Source organism: Bison bison, unplaced genomic scaffold (genome assembly GCF_000754665.1).
Source record: "Bison bison bison isolate TAMUID 2011002044 unplaced genomic scaffold, Bison_UMD1.0 scf7180017864473, whole genome shotgun sequence".
In the NCBI taxonomy this organism is placed as follows: Eukaryota; Metazoa; Chordata; class Mammalia; order Artiodactyla; family Bovidae; genus Bison; species Bison bison.
Window position 1 is genome coordinate 14097482 of NW_011495034.1, and position 21636 is coordinate 14119117.

At 39.5% G+C, this 21636-nt stretch overlaps 1 protein-coding gene across 1 annotated transcript in view; it reads right to left on the reverse strand.

Moving 5' to 3' along the window:
• Positions 1-21636, reverse strand: part of DSE (dermatan sulfate epimerase) — a 79947-nt gene that overhangs the window by 36998 nt on the left and 21313 nt on the right. Inside the window, exon 2 of the mRNA XM_010861825.1 lies at positions 13680-14148. Within this exon, the coding sequence (XP_010860127.1) occupies positions 13680-14095 (416 nt within the window). The 5' untranslated portion in view covers positions 14096-14148. The remainder of the gene's footprint in view (positions 1-13679; positions 14149-21636) is intronic.

Here is a 21636-nt window from a genome sequence, read left to right on the forward strand (position 1 = left end):
CCATACATGACTACTGGAAAAACCATAGCCTTGACTAGACGGACCTTTGTTGGCAAAGTAATGTCTCTGCTTTTCAATAAGCTATCTAGGTTGATCATAACTTTCCTTCCAAGGAGTGAGCGTCTTTTAATTTCATGGCTGCAGTCACTATCTGCAGTGATTTTGGAGCCCAAAAAAGTAAAGTCTGACACTGTTTCCACTGTTTCCCCATCTATTTCCCATGAAGTGATGGGACCAGATGCCATGATCTTCGTTTTCTGAATGCTGAGTTTTAAGCCAACTTTTTCACTTTCCTCTTTCACTTTCATCAAGAGGCTCTTAAGTTCCTTTTCATTTTCTGCCATAAGGGTGGTTGGCTGATTCCTATTTGTCCTTCAGGCCCCTGGAGGAAAGCCTTTCCAACACTCCAATGCTGGGCATGCTGAAGTATTAACTACCTCTCTGTCTTCCACCGCACACTGTACTTTCTCAATCACAGCCTTATCATCTGCATTAATATTGTCTATTAGTTCATATTTTCCTTAGATCAACAATTCTAGGCAAGATGTATAACTTGTGTCAATTTTTTATATCCCAATGCCTAGGTACAACATCTAGAACAGAGTAAGTACACAATAACCTTGCATAAAATGAATTATATGCATACATTTGTTTATAAATGAAAACTACCTTTACTGACATCAAAGTATAAGAACACAAAAGCAAAGCAATAAAGATAAAAATAATAGCTAACACCTTGCCAGTTACTGTTTCATTAATTCATTTAACCCTCTAAACACTACGAGGTAAGTATTATATAATGTTTATCACCAATTTACAGATGAGGAAACTGAGTCATGAAGATATCAAGTAACATGTTCCATGTCATATGGTTCACATATGGGATTAGAACATGAAAGTCTGACACCATGGTCCTTGATCTTAATTCTAATTAAGTATCACTCCCACCACCTAACATCACTACCATTCATTCCAAATACTGAAGCAGGTGGCTTTAAAATAAAAACAAAATTCTATTGGGGTTACCTGACCAGGAGTACCCATGAATATTATGTGGAAGTTAAGATGATGGACACCAAAACTCAAGAGATTAGGCAGGAGAGACTACCAGGTGCAGGAGAAGTGCTTCAAAGAGCAGGGAATCTGAGACTCCCTGGGGAACTAGAGACAGAGATGTCAAATCCTGACATACCCACTACCAGCCTCTGAGTGGGCCAAAGGTGCAACACCTCTGATTACAGATGAACAGCAGGCAGGTCCTCAGAGTGAGAGTGAGGCCAAATAAGTGTGACCATCCACAGTGCACAAGGCACCAGATCAGATTCAAAACTGAAAACAGATCTTGGACTCCTGCTCATGGTAAGCCTAGACTACTCATCAAAATATGATCATTCATTCATTCCATTTAAGTTATTATTAGTGTCCTTGTGGCCCCTATAGCATATTCCACTCTCAGGCCAGAGAAGTAAAACATGATGATGGTACTACTCTCAATAAGCTTATGTGCCAGAGGCAGACAAATGGTAGAATCTCCACAATTATAGTGCAGGCGAAACATCCTGTGAGAGTTCTGCATGGGTTCCCTGGCACACCTGAATTACACTGGCCAGGGCAGGGTAGAAACTGGAGTTCAAACGGTTTTTACGAAGAAGTTTCTTTAAGCTGCATCTTGAAGACACACACTCCTCATCAGAGAACGAGGTAAGTAACCCCGTTACTACTGTAAAACCAACAAGTTCACATGAAAAATAATACCTATGAGAACTGAGATGGATGAGGGGCTAGAGAAAATGTTATGGAAGAAGGAGAAGTTAAACAGGATCCTGACGTCTACATCGAGTTGGGGAAAAGGAGGAAGGAAAGGGGTGGATGAGTCTGGATCTCTGCAGGCAGAAAGGTCAGCTCAGGGCTGGTCTGTAAACTTATTACCACCCAGATTGAGGCAGAGTTGAAAATGTCAGTGCACACGGCCCAGTGAATCACTGAGGAAGCACATCAACGCCTGCCGGTGAAAAGCTTACAACACTAAAATCACAACATTCTAGGAAATAAAAAGATTTCAAGAATCTGAAAGCTGTGGATGGGGGCATGTTTTACAGGAATGATGACAGGCTGATCTTTTTTAACCACCTAAAGATAATTCTTCCTGAAGAGCTCACCCATATCCAACAATGTCACCACCACCACCAACAGCAAAATGTATTCAGGGTAGTGAGAGTGAAGCACTGAATAAAGGGGAGGAAGGAGAGAAACGGCTAGAGGTAAGGAGTGTGGCACTTTCTCTGTTCTGTGGCAGCCATAGAACAGAGAAAGTGGTAGGTGATGAATGTGTAAAAATGAACGGATATGGCCAGGAAGTCTTTAAAATTATACTAATAAATATATACCAAAGTATTTGCCAAGAGAATCTATGAGCACTTGTAATGATTACAGGGACAGGGGGCTTTGAATTCATCTCTCCATATAGTTGGTGATACCAACAAAGTGAGACCATTAAAGTGGAGGGAAAAGTCATGCAAAAAAGTGAACTACGGACTTCCCTGGTAGTTAGGTGGTTGGGAATTTGGCTGCCAATGCAGGGGACACGGGTTTGATCCTTGGTCTGGGAAGGTCCCACGTGCCGAGGAGCAACTGCGTCTAAGCACCACAGCTACTGAGCCGTGCACCACAGCTACTGAGCCCGTGCACCACAGCTACTGAGCCCACACGCTGCAACTACTGAAACCAGCACACCCTAGAACCCATGCTTCACAAGAGAGGCCACTGCGGTGAGAAGCCCACGCACTGCAACTAGAGAACAGCCCCACTCACCACAACCAAAGAAAAGCTCGCACGTGGCCATAAAGACCCGGTGCAGCCAAAAAATAAATAAATATATATTTTTAAATGTGAACTATCTTTTCTCTCCCACACACCCACTCTACCTTCCATCTCCTGTCTGCATCACTGTGCACCCATTTGCCCAAGACAAAAACCAAGTCCCAAGCTTTCTACCTCCCTTCCCTTCACTATTTAATTTGTAGGTACCTTAGAACCATAGGGGGAACTTGTTAAAAGGAGAAGTTCTTTGACCTACTCCAAATGATCGTGTTTCCCTGAGTCTGGGCCAGTTCCTGGAAGCTCTGTTTTTAAGAACACCTGTATGACTCTGATGAAGGAACCATAGTTTGAGGAACAGTGTCCCATATCCAATCAATCTCTTTGTAGATTCTCTGTCTTAAATGTCCCTTAAATTCATTCCTTCTTGTTCCTCTTCTCTCTGGCTTAGCCGTGATCTTCACTTCCTCCCTAAGCTTCCACCTAGTTCCCCTCCGCCTGATTCCTCTCCTCAAAGCCATCCACACACAAAGCTTCTAAACTGCAGGCTTACGTGAGAAACATAATGATCTGTCTCCTGACTATGGTTTTTCCTGCTATCCTAAACCAGCATGTTGACATTGCAATGAAAAAGGAAGGATGGAGGAAAGAGACTGTGTTAAACACAGCTAAAACATGCTCTCTTGACAGATACGGCAGAAGGAGATGAAGAAGGAAAGAGCCATTCTGAAGATAACTACGGTAAAAAGAACCAGCCAGCCTTACAAAAGACTGCACAGACATACTCACGTCACTGCTCCTCTCCAGTAGTTGTAAATATCTCTTCATACACAACTAGTAGGAACTTAATGTCGACAAGGCCCTACATCTTAAGTGGTACTAGTACTAACTATTTCACTTAATAAAGGCAACTTAAAAAAAAAGATTATAAAGCAATATTGAAATAGAATACCTACATACATATATATGTGTGTGTGTGTGTGTGTGTGTGTGTATAGCACTTGCTAACTCAAATCTCTCAAGATACAGGGCAAGGAATGCTTACAATTTAAGCAACATACTTGGCAAGTTTAACGTTAGATAAATTTGAGAGCCAGACTGTAAAGATGGTGTGGCACTTACCGCATGTGCATTTTTGCTGTATATATGGGGTGAGCAGCCCAGATTTAGAACCCCTTCAGAAGAAGGATGAGGATTCCTCTGGCCTTAAGCACAGCTCCCTAGGACAACTCTAAAAGCCCACAGTGATTTTTTTTATTAAAAAAGCAACAAGTGACACTAAAAGAGCAGGAGGTAGGACAGAGTGTTACTCACTGTGGAGACAGTTGAGGGTTGCATCAATACTGAATGTTATACTCAAACAACAAACAATACACTCAAACAACAAACAGACCCCACAGGAAAACTAACTTCGGATTTCTTTTCAACTGGGTATGTTTAGAGGTGTATGCAAGACACAAAGGGCTTCCCCAGTGGCTCAGTGGTAAAGAATCTGCCTGCAAAGCATGAGACCTGGGTTTGATCCCTGGGTTGGGAAGATCATGTGGAGCAGGGCATGGCAATGCACTTCAGTATTCTTGCCTGGAATATCCCATGGACAGAGGAGCTGCGTAGGCTGCAGCCCATGGAGTCGCAAAGAGTTGGACACAACTGAAGTGACTTAGCACGCACACATGCAGGACAAGAAGCAAAAGTTAGATCGGGACATGGAACAATGGACTGATTCAAGATTGGGAAAGGAGTACGTCAAGGCTGTATATTGTCACCCTGCTTATTTAACTTACGTGCAGAGCACATCATGTGAAATGCCGGGGTGGATGAATCACAAGCTGAAATCAAGATTGCCAGGAGAAATAACAACCTCAGATATGCAGATGATAACACTCTTAACAGCAGAAAGCAAAGAGGAACTAAAGAGCCTCTTAATGAGGGTGAAAAGAAGAAAGTAAAAAAGCTGGCTTAAAACTCAACAGTCAAAAAACTAAGATCATGGCATCCAATCCCATCACCTCATGGAAAATAGATGGGGAAAAAGTGGAAACAGTGACAGATTTTCTTTTCTCAGGCTCCAAAATCACTGGAGACTATGACTGCAGCCATAAAATTAGAAGATGCTTGCTCCTTGCAAGAAAAGCTATGAGAAACCTAGACAGTATATTAAAAAGCAGAGACATCACTTTACTGACAAAGGTCCATATAGTCAAAGATATGGTTTTTCAGTAGTTATGTACAGATGTGAGAGCTGGACCGTAAGAAGGCTGGGCACCAAAGAACTGATGCTTTCAAACTGTGGTGCTTGGAGAAGACTCTTGAGAGTCCCTTCAACAGCAAGGAGATCAAACGAGTCAATTCTAAAGGAAATCAATCCTGAATATTTACTGGAAGGACTGATACTGAAGCTGAAGCTCCAATACTTCAGCTGCCTGATGCTAAGAGCTGACTCACTGGAAAAGACCCTGATGCTGGGAAAGATTGAGGGCAAGAGGAGAAAGGAGAGACAAAGGATAAGATGGTTGAATGGCACCATCGACTCAATGGACATGAGTTTGAGCCAACTCCAGGAGATAGTGAAGGACAGGGAAGCCTGGTGTGCTGCAGTTCATGGGATCACAAAGAGTCAGACATGACTTAGCAGCTGAACAACAACAGAGATGATATAAAATGTCTCACATTTGTTGTTAGAAAGAAGCATTATTAAACTATTTTAACCTCACTTCATCTGAATGGAGAAGTCTCCTTGTTGTGTATGAAAACCAGCACTGAGATGCTCAGCTAACCTTAACACCTGATTTGGCCTCTCCCTGAGCAATTCCTCACCTGCTTCCTTCTGCCACAGGTCTCGCAACACCAGTCCTTGCCCACTGCCCTCACCTGGAATGATGCTGGCAAAAACCTGTTTATTAAATGGTATACCAGAAAGGAATTCCCAATGGCCAGGTTCCTAAAATGTGTTTCTGTAAATATTAAAGAATCTGATCATCATAAAAAGCCTTGTTGTCATCAGTTTCAGACTTCTGTTTGCAAGGATTTATAGCAGGGTAAAAGCAGTGTCTTTCTTGAGATCACTGAATGAATGGAACAGAGAGAAAAAGAGAGGCAGAAGGGGAAGGAGGAGGAAGGGCAGAAGGGAGGGAAAGCATGAAGGAGAAAAAGCCAGGGGACTTGGGGGCTGGGTTAATAGAGACCCTGCAGTTGAGTCCACTGGATTTGTTTCCTTGGATGGATTCCAGGTGCACTATGGGCTACGCCTCCAGGTCTTCACCACTGTAAGGTCATGAGAGGAAAACCCGATCTTTTTACTTAGGGTGCTGTGGCTCTACATCCTCCCCTACTTTGATCCCCAGCTTTACTGTGCAATTTAGAGAAGTAAAAAGCCTGAGAGACAGCTGTAGGGAACTGCATTTGAAGCCCAGCACACCATGCTGAGTGACGTGCTCACCCTTCATTTTGGAACATACAGGAAGAAAACTGATTGGTTCACCATGATATGCCAAGGGCATTTTTTTACTTTATTATTTTTTTTGTATTTTATTTTGCAAAGGGGCCCTCAGATGTCACTCTCCAGAAGTTTGCATTGCACAAGCAAAGAATTTAATACACCGTCTGTTGCAAATAAAATAATTACTCCTCTGTCCAAAAGTTCAACTTTCTTTGTTTCCCTCACCAGTTCTGAATTCCTGTAGCTGACTGGCAGCCATGCAAGAGTGAAGTAATTTCTTTCCTCTATGATTTATTTTCTGATGATAAGTAAGCAAAAATACTGTAAAGAAAGGGAAGAAAATGATGCAAAATGAGTACTTCTCAAAAACCCAACTCCAGAGTGAATAGGTAAAATGAAGTCCTGTGTGTCAAGAATAAAGCTACATGATCATATCTATTTCTGCATAGTAAAAATAAACTTTTTAGTAAAATATGTATCAGGCACATAATGCTAAGAGCTTTACATGCATTATCTCATTTAACCCTTGGAACAACATTTTTCGCATGGGAAGAATCAATCCACATTTTTAAGACAAAGACACTGGGGTTTTATAGAAGTTAAAAAAAAAAAAAAACCTGCTAAAGGCTAATAAAGTAGAATCAAGATACAAGTGCAGCTCTGCATCCGAGGACTGCTATGCTTGGCTCCTTCCCCAGGCTTTACAATGTTTAGACAAAAGCCTTGAAAAGCCCGTTGCTCAGAAATGCACATGGGATAAGTATATGATGTCAGTAGAGCTTGAACAACAAATCTTTTGTTACAATTCTATTTTAAACCTATGTTCAATACATTCATTTCTTCATAGTAGGTGTGATATGGTCAACTTATCTATATCTTTCTTAAGTGACTCAGGTGTGGTGTGATTTCCGATGATCATTTAAGTGAGTTTTTTGTTTGTTTTTAGGTATAGAAGATTACTGTAAGAACAGGCAGAGTAGTGTAATACAAAGCTCAGAGAACCCATCTATCATAAGCTCAGCTGAGACACACAATGTACAGAGAGGCCACCTGACAGGTATACGTCATCTCACTTTTCTGCATGAGCAAAATTCTACTGAAGGACTAAGCTAGACTAGGAAAGAAAAGTAGAGTAGCCTGGGACTAACCCATATGTCCATCCCCTCTACCTCCACTCTAGTTTTAGTCAATTTCACTTTGAAGAACCTTCATCCAAGGATACTAGAGCACTCATTCATTGGGCAAAAATATACCTGATACTCTGTTAGGAGATGACAGAGGTATGTATGAGCAAAACAGATCCAGTCCTGCCCTCAGTCTAGTCTAGTATAGTATAAAAAAGATAGCACTGTGCAATTCATCACACATGCACTGGAAGGATGTTCATGAAACTACCATGAGAGTTTTTCATGAAAATTCCAGGAGAAATTTCTTTCTGATCCTTGAGTCAAGAGTAGTAGTTGGGAGTACCTGATCTATTTTTAATCCCAGGGACACTATACTTCAAAACTAACTGAACCTACTTTTTTTACTTTTAAAATAAACACTCTTCCCAGTTGGCATTTGCAAAAAATAAAAATAAAAAAAAAAATAAAAGAATTTAGGGCCCACCTGTGGCCCATTCACTCATCGGACATAAGATGCATTTCAGCAGCTGACCCCTTGCTAGTCCAGCTGATATTCTCAATCTTTTCCTTTCCTCTTTTGTTTCTCAGCTAGTTCTTATTTGAGTATTATGCTTTGTTTCCTTAATCTTTGGGAAGAAAGGTACAGTAGAAAAAAGTAAAGATAAGTAAATAAAAATATACACACATATGAAAATTTTAGGAAAACTGAGCAATATGTGCTTATTCCAAAACTTCAAAAACTGACTCTTTAGAAATCTCTTAAATCTTGACTAAGATCTGCTTTTATTATTTTCTCACCTTAAAGTTTAAGCTCTTGAGGAAAAAAAACTGATGGAAAATTTTTCATTTTTTGGCACCCAACAGTGTTCCCTTTTTAATTAGGTAAGGACTGAATGCAGAAATCAACCATTTATAAAGAGAATTTCCCCATGTGCCAACTGACATATATAGAACTTGCTCTGGTGATTAAATGATATAAAAAAATGAAATGACTTTAAGTGTAATAGAAACACATTTTCTATTGTTACCGGTCTAGATTTATGATCTCAGCTCATTTAATTTCTTAAAGCAGTTGTAAAATGAAGTTCTAATCACTCTTTTATATAAAACAGGGCCAACTGTAACCCAAATCCTAGCTCTCATTTGGAAGAGGAGACCTATAGAGGAAAAAAGGCTTAATTTAAAAGGTCAAAGACATTATTGGTGATGCTAAAAATAATGTGCCATTTTATATATAGGTTAAAGTAACATCTTTTAAAATTTGATTTTTACAACCAAGTTAAGAACAATTCAATTACCTTGTTACTTTTACTGTTATGGAGAATGTATTGAAGAATGCATGACATTCAAAAGATAGAAGAACAAAGCAGAGAGAGCTTCTGAAAGAGAATATGGACATCTCCACAAAAGCAGATACAGGACTTAGACACGTCTCATCCTTGTGTACTCACTGACACACAAAATTATAATGTTAAAAGATGACAGTACTGCATGTGGTTGTTTTTCAATCACCAACATCATTATCAATCTATGAGATCCCTTTCTTTTTATCAGATGAACACATAAGATCAGTATAGAACTAGATAATATTTTCCATTTAACTTTTCCAATGGCCTTAGACTGTTAAGTAAATCTACAGCTGTGACCTTTTAGCTCTTTACTTTAAAAATATTCAAATTAAATGAACTACATTAATAAATCTGTATGCATATGTATGTCAGGTGTACTTCTTTTTAATACCAGACAAAAGACACATCATTGTTCCTTTTCCCTAAGCCGTCACAATTGGTGCTACCATCAGATTCTTATCTGCTAACAAAAAGGGCCCAAGGGAGCAACACTGAAAGTTTTAATGGAACAATGCCAAAAGGAACATATTATACGTTAAACAGATGTTCTAGTTTTGAGAGCAATTTGAACAAAGATAAGCAAAGTCTCCAAATAAATCCCAAACAAACACTGTTTCCTTACAGCCTACATACACCAAATTATAAACTAAACAAGGTCTAAATACTAAGTAAATACCAGTAACAATAATTATCATTGTCATTCTTATTCATAGAAGGCTTACTGTGTGACAGGAACTGTGCTAATAAAGTATTTTACAATATCTCATTTATTCCTCAAATCTTTAAGTAATTCATGAATAAAAACTAATGACCACCACCCCCCTCCCTGCATTAAGTGATCCTTACACTTAATTCTGAGCAGAGAATATAGTCCTAGCTTAGGTTTCAAATACCCAGTGTTTGCAGCCCTTATCCTTGGTGCAAATTTTAAAGGTACAGAGCTATTTGTTTTTTCATCATTGAATCCCCAGCATCTATATGGTACATGACATATAACAGATGCTCAATAAATGTTTGTTAATGTTTATTAATTGAACAAGTGAATGGACACAATTTACTCATAGGTTTTTATAAAGAGTAGGAAGGATCTTCATGGAATATGGCAAATGTATTAAGCTTGATGAAGCCATTGTAGGAAGCTTTTAAAAATTAAATAGTATTAAATATTGATCTCTTTTATAAATAAAAGTCTTTTATTTTCCCCTGAAACCAAATATAGGTGAACTATATTCTAAGACAGTGACAACACCTACAATACTTTCTCTGGGCACAATAGGGACATACGATTTAGTTTATTTAAATATAGATAGTTGAACTACGAAAACATTCAGCAGTATTTTAAGTTTCAAAAAGGGACTGATTATATTGAACTCCAATTTATTAAAAATTTAAGAGTCTAAATCTCTTTAGCAAGTGGTGCTGGGAAATCTGGTCAACCACTTGTAAAAGAATGAAACTAGAACACTTTCTAACACCATACACAAAAATAAACTCAAAATGGATTAAGGATCTAAACGTAAGACCAGAAACTATAAAACTCCTAGAGGAGAACATAGGCAAAACACTCTCTGACATACATCACAGCAGGATCCTCTATGACCCACCTCCCAGAATATTGGAAATAAAAGCAAAAATAAACAAATGGGACCTAATTAAACTTAAAAGCTTCTGCACAACAAAGGAAACTATTAGCAAGGTGAAAAGGCAGCCTTCAGAATGGGAGAAAATAATAGCAAATGAAGCAACGGACGAACAACTCATCTCAAAAATATACAAGCAACTCCTACAGCTCAACTCCAGAAAAATAAATGACCCAATCAAATAATGGGCCAAAGAACTAAATAAGACATTTCTCCAAAGAAGACATACAGATGGCTAACAAACACATGAAAAGATGCTCAACATCACTCATTATCAGAGAAATGCAAATCAAAACCACTATGAGGTACCATTTCACACCAGTCAGAATGGCTGCGATCCAAAAGTCTACAAGCAATAAATGCTGGAGAGGGTGTGGAGAAAAGGGAACCCTCTTACACTGTTGGTGGGAATGCAAACTAGTACAGCTACTATGGAGAACAGTGTGGAGATTCCTTAAAAAACTGGAAATAGAACTGCCTTATGATCCAGCAATCCCACTGCTGGGCATACACACTGAGGAAACCAGAAGGGAAAGAGACACGTGTACCCCAATGTTCATCGCAGCACTGCTTATAATAACCAGGACATGGAAGCAACCTAGATGCCCATCAGCAGATGAATGGATAAGAAAGCTGTGGTACATATACACAATGGAGTATTACTCAGCCATTAAAAAGAATACATTTGAATCAGTTCTAATGAGGTGGATGAAACTGGAGCCTATTATACAGAGTGAAGTAAGCCAGAAGGAAAAACACCAATACAGTATACTAACGCATATATATGGAATTTAGAAAGATGGTAACAATAACCCTATGTACGAGACAGCAAAAGAGACACTGATGTATAGAACAGTCTTATGGACTCTGTTGGAGAGGGAGAGGGGGGAAGATGTGGGAGAATGGCATTGAAACATGTATAATATCATGTATGAAACGAGTTGCCAGTCCAGGTTCGATGCACGATACTGGATGCTTGGGGCCAGTGCACTGGGACGACCCAGAGGGATGGTATGGGGAGGGAGGAGGGTTCAGGATGGGGAACACATATATACCTGTGGCGGATTCATTTCAATATTTGGCAAAACTAATACAATATTGTAAAGTTTAAAAATAAAATAAAATTTAAAAAAATAAATAAATAAAAAAGTTAAAAAAAAAAAAAGGGTCTAGGGATTGGGTGCGATAGCTCTTAAAACTTGTAATTTCCATAAAACCATTTAAAAGTACCACCTCCTAACAGTCCTTCCCAAGATAAAAATATTCCAGTAGCTTGACTTTTTATGCTAGGATAACTTCTGGAAATACACAGCAGATATAAAGGTAAATTCTCAATTTCTGACCTTCATCTACCAGGAGGTCAAGAGAAAGAAATCAACTGTTCAGTTCTATTAAATCACAGGCTGGCTTTTGGGTTACTGGATAATGGCATAGAGTTATACCTGTTTTTATTAATACTGCCACAAAAAAAGTGCCAGGCCTCTAGTATATTTCTACAATATCTCCATCAACCAGTAATTCTGAACCTGTAGAAACTATGAAAATGATCATTTTTAAGTTTTATTTTCCTTCTTTTAATCCTTTCTAATGACAGCATTTGTTTAAGTTAGTGTTTATATGCCTGAATGTTTTTTATTATAATAAAATTGCACAGGTCTTGTGCAAGTCTCTTAATGTGATTGTATTTATACTGATAAAGTCTCCATTATAAAGTGGCACTTCCCAGTTACCTACTCTTTCATGAAGTGAAATTAATGTTCCAGAATGGCTCTCTGGAACATTTTCATCAGTATCTTAATCTGTCAAATTTCACTTATCTATCTAAAACAAAAAGGACTTTACCTTTATAGACAAAAAAGATTTTTTCCTCAAATACTATGAACATGGCTGCCATTTTTAACTAACTGTACAATGTCAAGTAACTGTGATATCTGCTAACAGAAATTTATAGTTCAAATATCCAATTTTCATACATCATTGTTTTATTATTCAAAAAAATTTTGCAAGCTTTACTGAGGTATGGTTGGCAAATAAAAACTGAAGTCATACATCTTTTATGTTCTTTCTTGGAGTCAGGAATAGAATGAGTTAATCAAGAACAGAAACTATGGCATATATGGATCAGCTCTGAAACAATCCAAATAAAAAGCTTCTTTTCAATCTAAAATATTGTAAGCTTCAAAATGATTATACATACCTAACAATAAGCCTTAAAAATAAGCTCTGATATGAATGTAATACCAATGCTTCTATAATCTTTTTCAGTAAGAAATTTCAGGAAATCCTTCAAACTCTATAAGCAAACAACATTCTTTATAATATTGCAGAAATTTAGGAAGAATTACATTTATTTACTGTATTGGCGGAATTCAGGAAGCTTGCAAGCTACCATTCTTCACCCCTATGATATGGGAGATGTAACTCCCTACAACATTAAATGCATTCACTGATTTTTCTAATCATTTAAAAATGAGCTCTTTCTAACCCTAGGACAATTAACAGCCTATGTAATTTTAAAAGGATATTTCATATAGTTTGCAATTGTTTTAATGTAATTGGTCTTTGACTATGTATTAAAACACAGTTTAAATAAGAATACCCACAGAATCTCTAATTAATTCATCCCATACCTTTTGGAATCAGGTAAGCACATCAATTATAAACAAATAAATTTAAGCTAATCAAGAAGTGACAGGAAGTTTGTTCTCAAATTTTGAACTTCTGAAAGTAAATTATTACATAATTAGAATTCCTCACATAAATTATACTACAACTTTGGTTTTCATACAGGTTTGGGCAAATTGCTGGTTATTGGATAAGATCTTGTTTATAAATTGTCAGTTAATCCTATCACATTTACTTTTAGCTCTTCAAGCTCCTAATTGTCCTAAAATGGAAAGAAATCTTAATTGGAGGAAATCTCTTGCTGGCAAAAGGTTTTAATCACTTGGGGGTCGGTCAGAACCTAAGACCTGATGATAGTAATACAAGTGTGTTAAACAAGGGGGAAAGAAATCTCAACAATCAAGATGATACTGTTTACTCAAGGCAGCAAATTACTTTTTCTTTGGTTAGATTGTATCCATAAATATTTTTCTTCTAACTTTAAACTTGGAAGTTACTAGGTCTTCGAAACTAGAGACCATTCAGAAGCCACTGACAACATAAATAACAAGCAATCTTTCCCCCTCAATCACACACACATACACAGTATATGAAAATCTGGCTTCTGAGATTTCATGTCCCTATGAATTCATTCCTTAAATCACAGAGTTAATACAGTAAGAAGAAAAAGACAAAAATCTACCAACTAGGCTGAGCTGCCATCCTCTCCATGTAGTCTTTGGCCATATCTCGGGCTTCCATGTTCTCAGGATACAGCACACAGAACATTGCTAAGGCCCCCAGGTTGTTGCCGTAAATCTCATTCCAGCGGGCGCTGTATTCCTTGGGATCCCAAGGAGGGAGGTACTCCAAGGGGCTGGACAGCATGGTGTTCACGGCCTCAGTGAGCCGGGCAGCAATGTGCTCGTGGGAGCTGGCGGCCCTCAGCTGGAGCTCGGCCACCTCCGCTCTAGAGAAGTACAGCATTGGGTGGCTGTCATAGTTGGCATTGGTGAAGGGGATCATGACTTCTGGATTCTCGTCAGTGACGCAGGCTGACACGAAGCAAAACAAACATATGAAAAACACACTGGGAGCCCCCCGTGTGTGAGTCCTCATCGTGGCATCAGATCTCCAAATCTCCAAGGCAGCCAAACCATCTTCGAAAGATCCTACAGGAGAATAAAAAGGAGAGGAGGTTATGTCAGCCAGGGGACCGTGGTGAAGCAGGAAATATACGGTAGGCAGCCACTTTGCATACTATGAAAATTAAGCTTAAGAATTTTCAGATATTTCAAAAATGCAACAAAAATTTGAACTAGAAAGAAACCAAAACCTAATAATTTAATTACACAGGATACATCAGATATATTCATCATGGAAAACAGAACTTTGGACTTGGGAAAATGGTGTAATATTTGCTAGAGTAGAGAAGAAAAACCCTAGCTGGCATTCTTCTCACATTTTATCACACAAAAGCGTTTCAATTTTTTGGTATTTTTTGACATTACTATGAAGGCTACAATAACCAAAAGCTGATGGTGAAATGTCTGGGAATCTGAATGGACGTTAGGAAAAAAATAAGAAAATCCTGTCTTAATACAGCCTCCTGCACTCTTAAGTTCTCCCCTCCTTCTAACATTCTCCATTCTGAATGAGGGATTAGGATCAATACATCTATATGAATGTGAGCAGACAAAATATTATGAGTAAGGCTGAATATCCTCTTTGTGTCAGCAGAAGGTGGGGACAGAACTAACAGAAGTAGGGTAAACATCTGCTAAGCCCGTGCGCTCCCTGAGATGACATCAGCAGGCATGCAAGGCAAGATCAGACACGGGGCTGCTGGGACTGGAGACTGACATGCCTTCATTCAGAAAATACAATTCCAAACTTAAAAGGCTGAAAGAATGCGTGTGCATTTTCCCATTATTATTTGAAACTACTGTCTACTTTTTTTAGTTCGCACTCAGGATTTTGGTGTCATTCAGTTAAGTCAGACATTTAAACCAAGCTCACATCTTTTCTTAAACTGCTTAACTTTCTTGAAAATCCTTTTCTTCAGTGGCAGCTTTGCTCACTAGTTAAAGAATGTCTTTCAAAGTAGGAACATTAAAAAAAGAAACCCCTCAGCCTGGTCTATGTCCCACATCTGGGATAAAGCAGGCATAAAATCCCCCAGAGGCAAGTCAGGGAATTCTTAAAATTCTTCAGAGGGGAAAGGTTATGGAAAGCAGACCAGAAAAAGACAGTTTTATGTAAATAATGAACAGTAGTTTTCAATTATTAAAGGGAGAAACTGATGGGGAAAAAAATCAATCTCCCCAGCTGAACGCAAACCATTTTTCCAAGGAAAATCTGCCTCATCACATTCAGAAGAAAGAAAACCAAGGGTTTAACACACAGTGGAGAACAATCCATACTCTTAACTTGGTCTGTGTCCAAGTGATACAACACAGCATCATTTGCGGATGCTGCCATAAATTCTAGTATTCTTTATATTTCTGAATGTGCTTTAGCCTATATATAAAAAAAGTCAGTGGCAGTGTGTGTGTTAAGTATTTTAGACTTACTTCAAGAACAGAACTTCTAACGAATACAAAATGAATATAGCCAAGCTACATAAAATATATAAAATAGAAATAACTCTTGGACTCTACCCGTATTATGTCTAGCACCCAAATCTTCAAGGCGGCTGGCTGGATCCTTCAAGGTCAGAGAGCTGGCCAAAAGAAACAAGTCTTCGGTGGTTATGTCTGAGGAGGGGTGTGGTCTCTGGTAACACAAGAGACGTGGCTTGGTCTGAAAGCTCACTCCCCACCACCCTCACCCTGGAGTTTATTTTCCGCTCTTGAAGAGAACAAGTGTGCTAATTAAAAAAACAAGCCTGCATTATTAAATCCCCAAAGGTCTAAAACTGGATGGGGCCATCAATGCAATTAGCACTTAATTAGCAATTAGCATCCCAGGGTGAGGATGGCTTGGAGGTTTCTCCTTTAACTGACCTCTACATAGATAGAACTGAGAATCTTCTCTGAACTACTGGTTTTTAAATGTGCAGCTCAGGTTCTAGGTGGGTAAGCAGGTGGCGTGGGGTTTGGAGGGATGGGTTGGAAGCTCTGTGAAGACTAGAATCTGTATCTCAGATTTTGTACATGCTAAGTTGCTTCAGTCATGTCTGACTCTTTGCGACCCCATGGACTGTAGCCCACCAGGCTCCTCTGTCCATGGGAATCTACAGGCAAGAATATTGAAGTGGCTTGCTGTGCCCTTCTCCAGGGGATACTCCCGATCCAGGGATTGAACCTGGGTCTCTCATGTCTCCTGCACTTGCAGGAGGGTTCTTCTATACACACATTCCCTAAAAGGGGCTAAGGTTGATATGTTTTATTATCTTACTTTCTCTTTTTCTAAGAAAAAAAAAGTTGTATTTTTAAATTTTTGGCTGCACCCTGCAGCATGTGGGATCTTAGTTCCCCAACCAGGGATCAAACCCACACCCCCTGCATTGGAAGGCAGAGTCTTAATCTCTGAGAAGTCCCTGATTTGTTACATTCTCTTTCTCCTGCCTTATGTACAGCACCCTCCTACCCAGGTCTGGAGTCGCTGAGGTTAGAGAAGCTGCTCCAATGAGACCTTCCCAATGCAGGACTGAACCACGCTGTGATCACAGCCACTTCTGCCACATGGCTTCCAGTTACATAGGACATGCCCGAGTATATTTAAACTAGAAGCGTTGCTCCTGAAGCACAGACCTCATTAAGATGTTGTTTTGGGAATGATGCCATCTCAATATGCCAACTGTTACTGAAGGTTCCCTAGTTATTGCTTCGAATTCATGTGGAGGTGTCAGGGCAGCAAGGCTTGAGTTACCACACATTGAAAACATTCCTGTTGGAATACATGTGGGCCAGGGTACAACCCACAGAAATTCTGCTAAACGATCATCTACGAAGACGGAGGAGAAAAGACTATGACACTCACAGGGGCACAAACTGTGCTGCTCTCCTTACGGCATACACGCAGCCAGCTCTGAAGGCCTTGCTGATCTACCCAAAGAGTTAGCATCTCCTGTATCCGGCTGACGTCTGTATTACATGGGACTGTTTCAGCTGTTTATGCCAGACCTCACCAAAGAGGGGACCACAGCTTCCTTTTTGCATCACAGGGGTTAGCAGTGTGTGCCTGGCATGTACAAGGCAGGTCACAGACACTGAACTTCTGGGCTTAGGAAGTGATAGAGGGGATCTTATCACTAAAATGAGCAAGGAGAAATCTTACTCCTCCTTACTTGAAGCTAAAGCAAGTTCAGAATTTTCGAGATACAGTTTCTGCGAGGAAACAAATACAGAAAAATACTCATGAGGCCTAGACACTCCTGTAGCCTAAAAAACATTCAGTAGTTTACCAAAAAAAAGAAAGAAGAAATGAAACTTAACTAAAGTCTTTAGGCTGGTAACCCAAAGGGAGACCTAGTTCTCATCTACCATCTTAAATCTGTCTAGGTTTTTATTGAAAAGCCCCTATATCCAGGTTTTGGGTTTCCCTTTAACCATCTACCCTCAGTGTTCTGTGTACCCTCTTTGCCAAGGGAAGAGCTGGAATTAGATGAAAGGAGCATTTCTCAAGGTAATTTTAGGTGGACACTGGTGTCTAGGCTTTATGCTAACTTCATGTACTTATTTCAGTGCACATTAGGAAAAGCTATAACTATCATATCAAACCAGATTTCAACAGACACATAAAGTTCCTGTTTAAAATACATTTAAGTTTAAAAGTAAGTTTAAAAGAAAAGCAAATGGATAAGGCAAAAACCGTTGAAGGTGGTGCCTGAATGACCAAAGTTTGGAAGATGCTGAAAATGCTGAGTGAAACAATGGTTATTAAAGGCTAAAGAGTTTACCAAAATGACCAACCGTGACTCTCCCCATCTCTTTAACACAAAACAACCGCCAGTTCCCTTACATCTTTAAGCTGCCCTTGGCCCAGTTCAGGAGCAAGGCACCCTCAAAATGGCAAAATCGTGAGCTCTGCTCAGAGGCTGCCTATGAGTAGTGCACAGTTTACTCATAATTCAGTTCTCAGAATGGTTCTGAATGACGCTTTTTAGCCTCATTTTCCCCAACAGCCTTTCTTTCCTCTTCTCTTCCACCAACTCTCTCTCCTAATTCAGTTTTCCTTCCCATTCTTTCATCTCACTCGACACAGATCAGAGAGCAAAACATTCCTAATTTTAGACCTAATCAATGAATACAGTACAGTTGAGATAATTCAGACAGAAATATAATCATTTATCTGCTTGTATGCACTACATATATCTGCAGCCGTCCAACTGGCATTATGCTAAGGCCAAGTCAAATAACGTAAAAAGGATTTAACAAACCGCCCGAATTCCAATTATCTTAAGTAGGTCCACACAGAGCAACAATAAGCCTAAAGTTATTTTGCTTTAATTCTGGTTCCAACAATCCACTGCAGATACTATGATTGCTGACACACAGCGATTTTGTGTGAAATGCTCTTCACATATTTAATAACATGGCAAAACAGTACTAAGAGTTACTCTCACAATATCTCAGCATAAATATCTAGAGACAGAAATAAACCTGAATCTCCTAAGGCATAAACCAAAGTTCTCTCCTTTAGCCAAATGTTTAACATTCAATAACATTAAAAGTTTCCATTTTTGTCGTCCTTACACAAAGAAAGCACAGAAAGCACATACCGAGAAGGAACAGAATTGAAAACTATACCAGCACGCTGGGTTTCAAAAATGAAGTGGGTTTCCAAACAGTCTGGGGTGATTTATAAACGAAACACAGAGTAGTACAAAAGTTCTTTCAGTTCCTCTGGTTTCAGAAATATAGAAAGTATAAAGATGGAAGTAAGAAATCACCCTATAGAAAGTAAACCATGTCCCAAATTAAGATGGATTTAAAAACCCCTTAAAATATGTGCCAAGTCTAAGAAGCACAGCACTAATTAACATTATGGGCATGGAGTTGGGCAGACTTGTGTATAAGTTCCAGCTCTGTTGTCTACTGGTTTTGATCAACTGACTTCGGCTCTCAGAACCCCCATTCTCTCATTCATAAAATGGTCCCAACTTCCTGAGGCAAATAAATATTATATAATGCACTTAGCATAAAACCTGACATGAAATAAGAGCTCCATAAATATTTGTTATTTTTAACAAAAAGGAAGACGTTTCAGACATGCAGAATTATATTAACCTAATGATACTAAAGCTGAAACTCCAGTAGTTTGGCCACCTCACACGAAGAGTTGACTCACTGGAAAAGACCCTGATGCTGGGAGGGATTGGGGGCAGGAGGAGAAGGGGACGACAGAGGATGAGATGGCTGGATGGCATCACCGACTCGATGGACTTGAGTTTGAGTGAACTCCTGGAGTTGGTGATGGACAGGGAGGCCTGGCGTGCTGCGATTCATGGGGTCGCAAAGAGTCGGACATGACTGAGCGACTGAACTGAACTGAACTGACCCATAAAATATTTTATTTGAAAAAAATTAAATATCATAAGTAAAAGAATGAGAACTAGAGATGTCAACTGACTAGGGCAAGGTCATGCCACATGTTAAGAGACTTAGCTGAAACTAGAACTCAAGGCTCCCGATTCTTTAAGGCATCATTCATAGTAAGCTCAACGCTCATTGGAAAGGAAAGCATATAATCCTTGACATTTTTCAAAATTTTTTGGGGGGTTTTGCCCCCAAAGAAAAGCATAAACATTAAATGAACTATTAACTGAGTTTGATTGCTTTCCAAGGCCAGTTAATTACTTTCGGTGTACAAAAAGTGACTGCTTATTACTGTATTCTTTGGAAGGAAAGGCATAGTGCTGGGAAAAACAATCTCTGGTTGGGGAGCTATTTCCTAGTAACAGGTTTATATCGTGAAAGGAGTACATGAGTACTTGGAGGATATCTACTGCCATTGCCAGAGTTAATGATTTCACCTCAGTCCAGGGTCTGGTCTTGGCTCAGATTATCATCTCAGCTGATCATCCTAGGAGATGGCAGCTGATGTTATGATAATAAAACTAAATTCCTCCTCCCTCAGCATATATAAATGTCAGTGCATTCATTTTTCAGAAATACAATGATCAAGAAGACTGGGAAATATTTTCTGGCTTCATTAGAAAAATACACAGGAAGCAGAAGTATTAGATAATTGCCTGGTGTATAAGGAATCAGAACCAAGGCAGTGGGAAGGGCCCTGGGCTTGGAGCAATTCAAACGGTCAAGAATACCACCACAACTGCACTTGAATGGAGTCTGCATTGTCAGCCCCTGTCACAAATGCCCCTGGGATACCACTAAAAATAAATGCTAAAAAATGAATTGTAATAGGGTGATTGCAGCCATGAAATTAAAAGACGCTTACTCCTTGGAAGGAAACTTATGACCAACCTAGTTAGCATATTCAAAAGCAGAGACATTACTTTGCCAACAAAGGTCCATCTAGTCAAGGCTATGGTTTTTCCAGTGGTCCTGTATGGATGTGAGAGTTGGACTGTGAAGAAGGCTGAGCGCCAAAGAATTGATGCTTTTGAACTGTAGTGTTGGAGAAGACTCTTGAGAGTCCCTTGGACTGCAAGGAGATCCAACCAGTCCATTCTGAAGGAGATCAGTCCTGGGTGTTCTTTGGAAGGACTGATGCTAAAGCTGAAACTCCAGTACTTTGGCCACCTCATGCGAAGAGTTGACTCATTGGAAAAGACTGATGCTGGGAGGGATTGGGGGCAGGAAGAGAAGGGGACAACAGAGGATGAGATGGCTGGATGGCATCACTGATTTGATGGATGTGAGTTTGAGTGAATTCCGGGAGTTGGTGATGGACAGGGAGGCCTGGCGTGCTGCAATTCATGGGGTCGCAAAGAGTTGGACACGACTGAGTGACTGAACTGAACTGAATGTTATTTAGGAAAGAAGAGTAAATGTGCACCACCAACCCCTCCCCAGACCTCCTGTACCACCTCCACACCAAGCTCAGATCAACAGTAACCATTCTAGTTTGCCCAACCCAATGGACAGGCCCAATAGTTAATACTGTGTTGGCCAAAAAGTTCGTTTGGGTTGTCTTGTAAGCCGAACAAACTTTTTGGCCAACCAAATATATGTCAAGGATAGCTGACCCTCCCACACTAGAACTGGAGGTGCCCTTACTGATGAAGGACTAAAACAGTCTAGTAAACCAGACAACTGAATGCCCCTGACATTGTACCTTATGCCCTGGTAAACACGTGGACCTTGCAGAAGTCTACAGCTACAGCTCCTTCTTCTTCACGCTTCCAATGAAACCCAAGTTCCCTTCCTGTTTAGGCCTCCAGTCAGGTTTTAGGCAAACCCAATGGTCTGAGAGCACTAATATCTCCCAGTAGAGCTATATATTTCCTTCTCTGATCTATTTTAGGGTTTGACTCTCAAAGAAACCTATTTCCAAGTATTTGAGAAACATCTTGCCGTGGTCTCACACATACTACTGCACCGTTTCCATATGTTTTAAGTAGAATATATATATATTTAAAGTTCTCCTCGCTTTTCTATTTCAATTTTATTAAATGCATCATTAGGATAATTTTAAAAATTATTTTTCCTCAATATCAAAATAAAACCTTATAGGTCCTTGGTAGACTT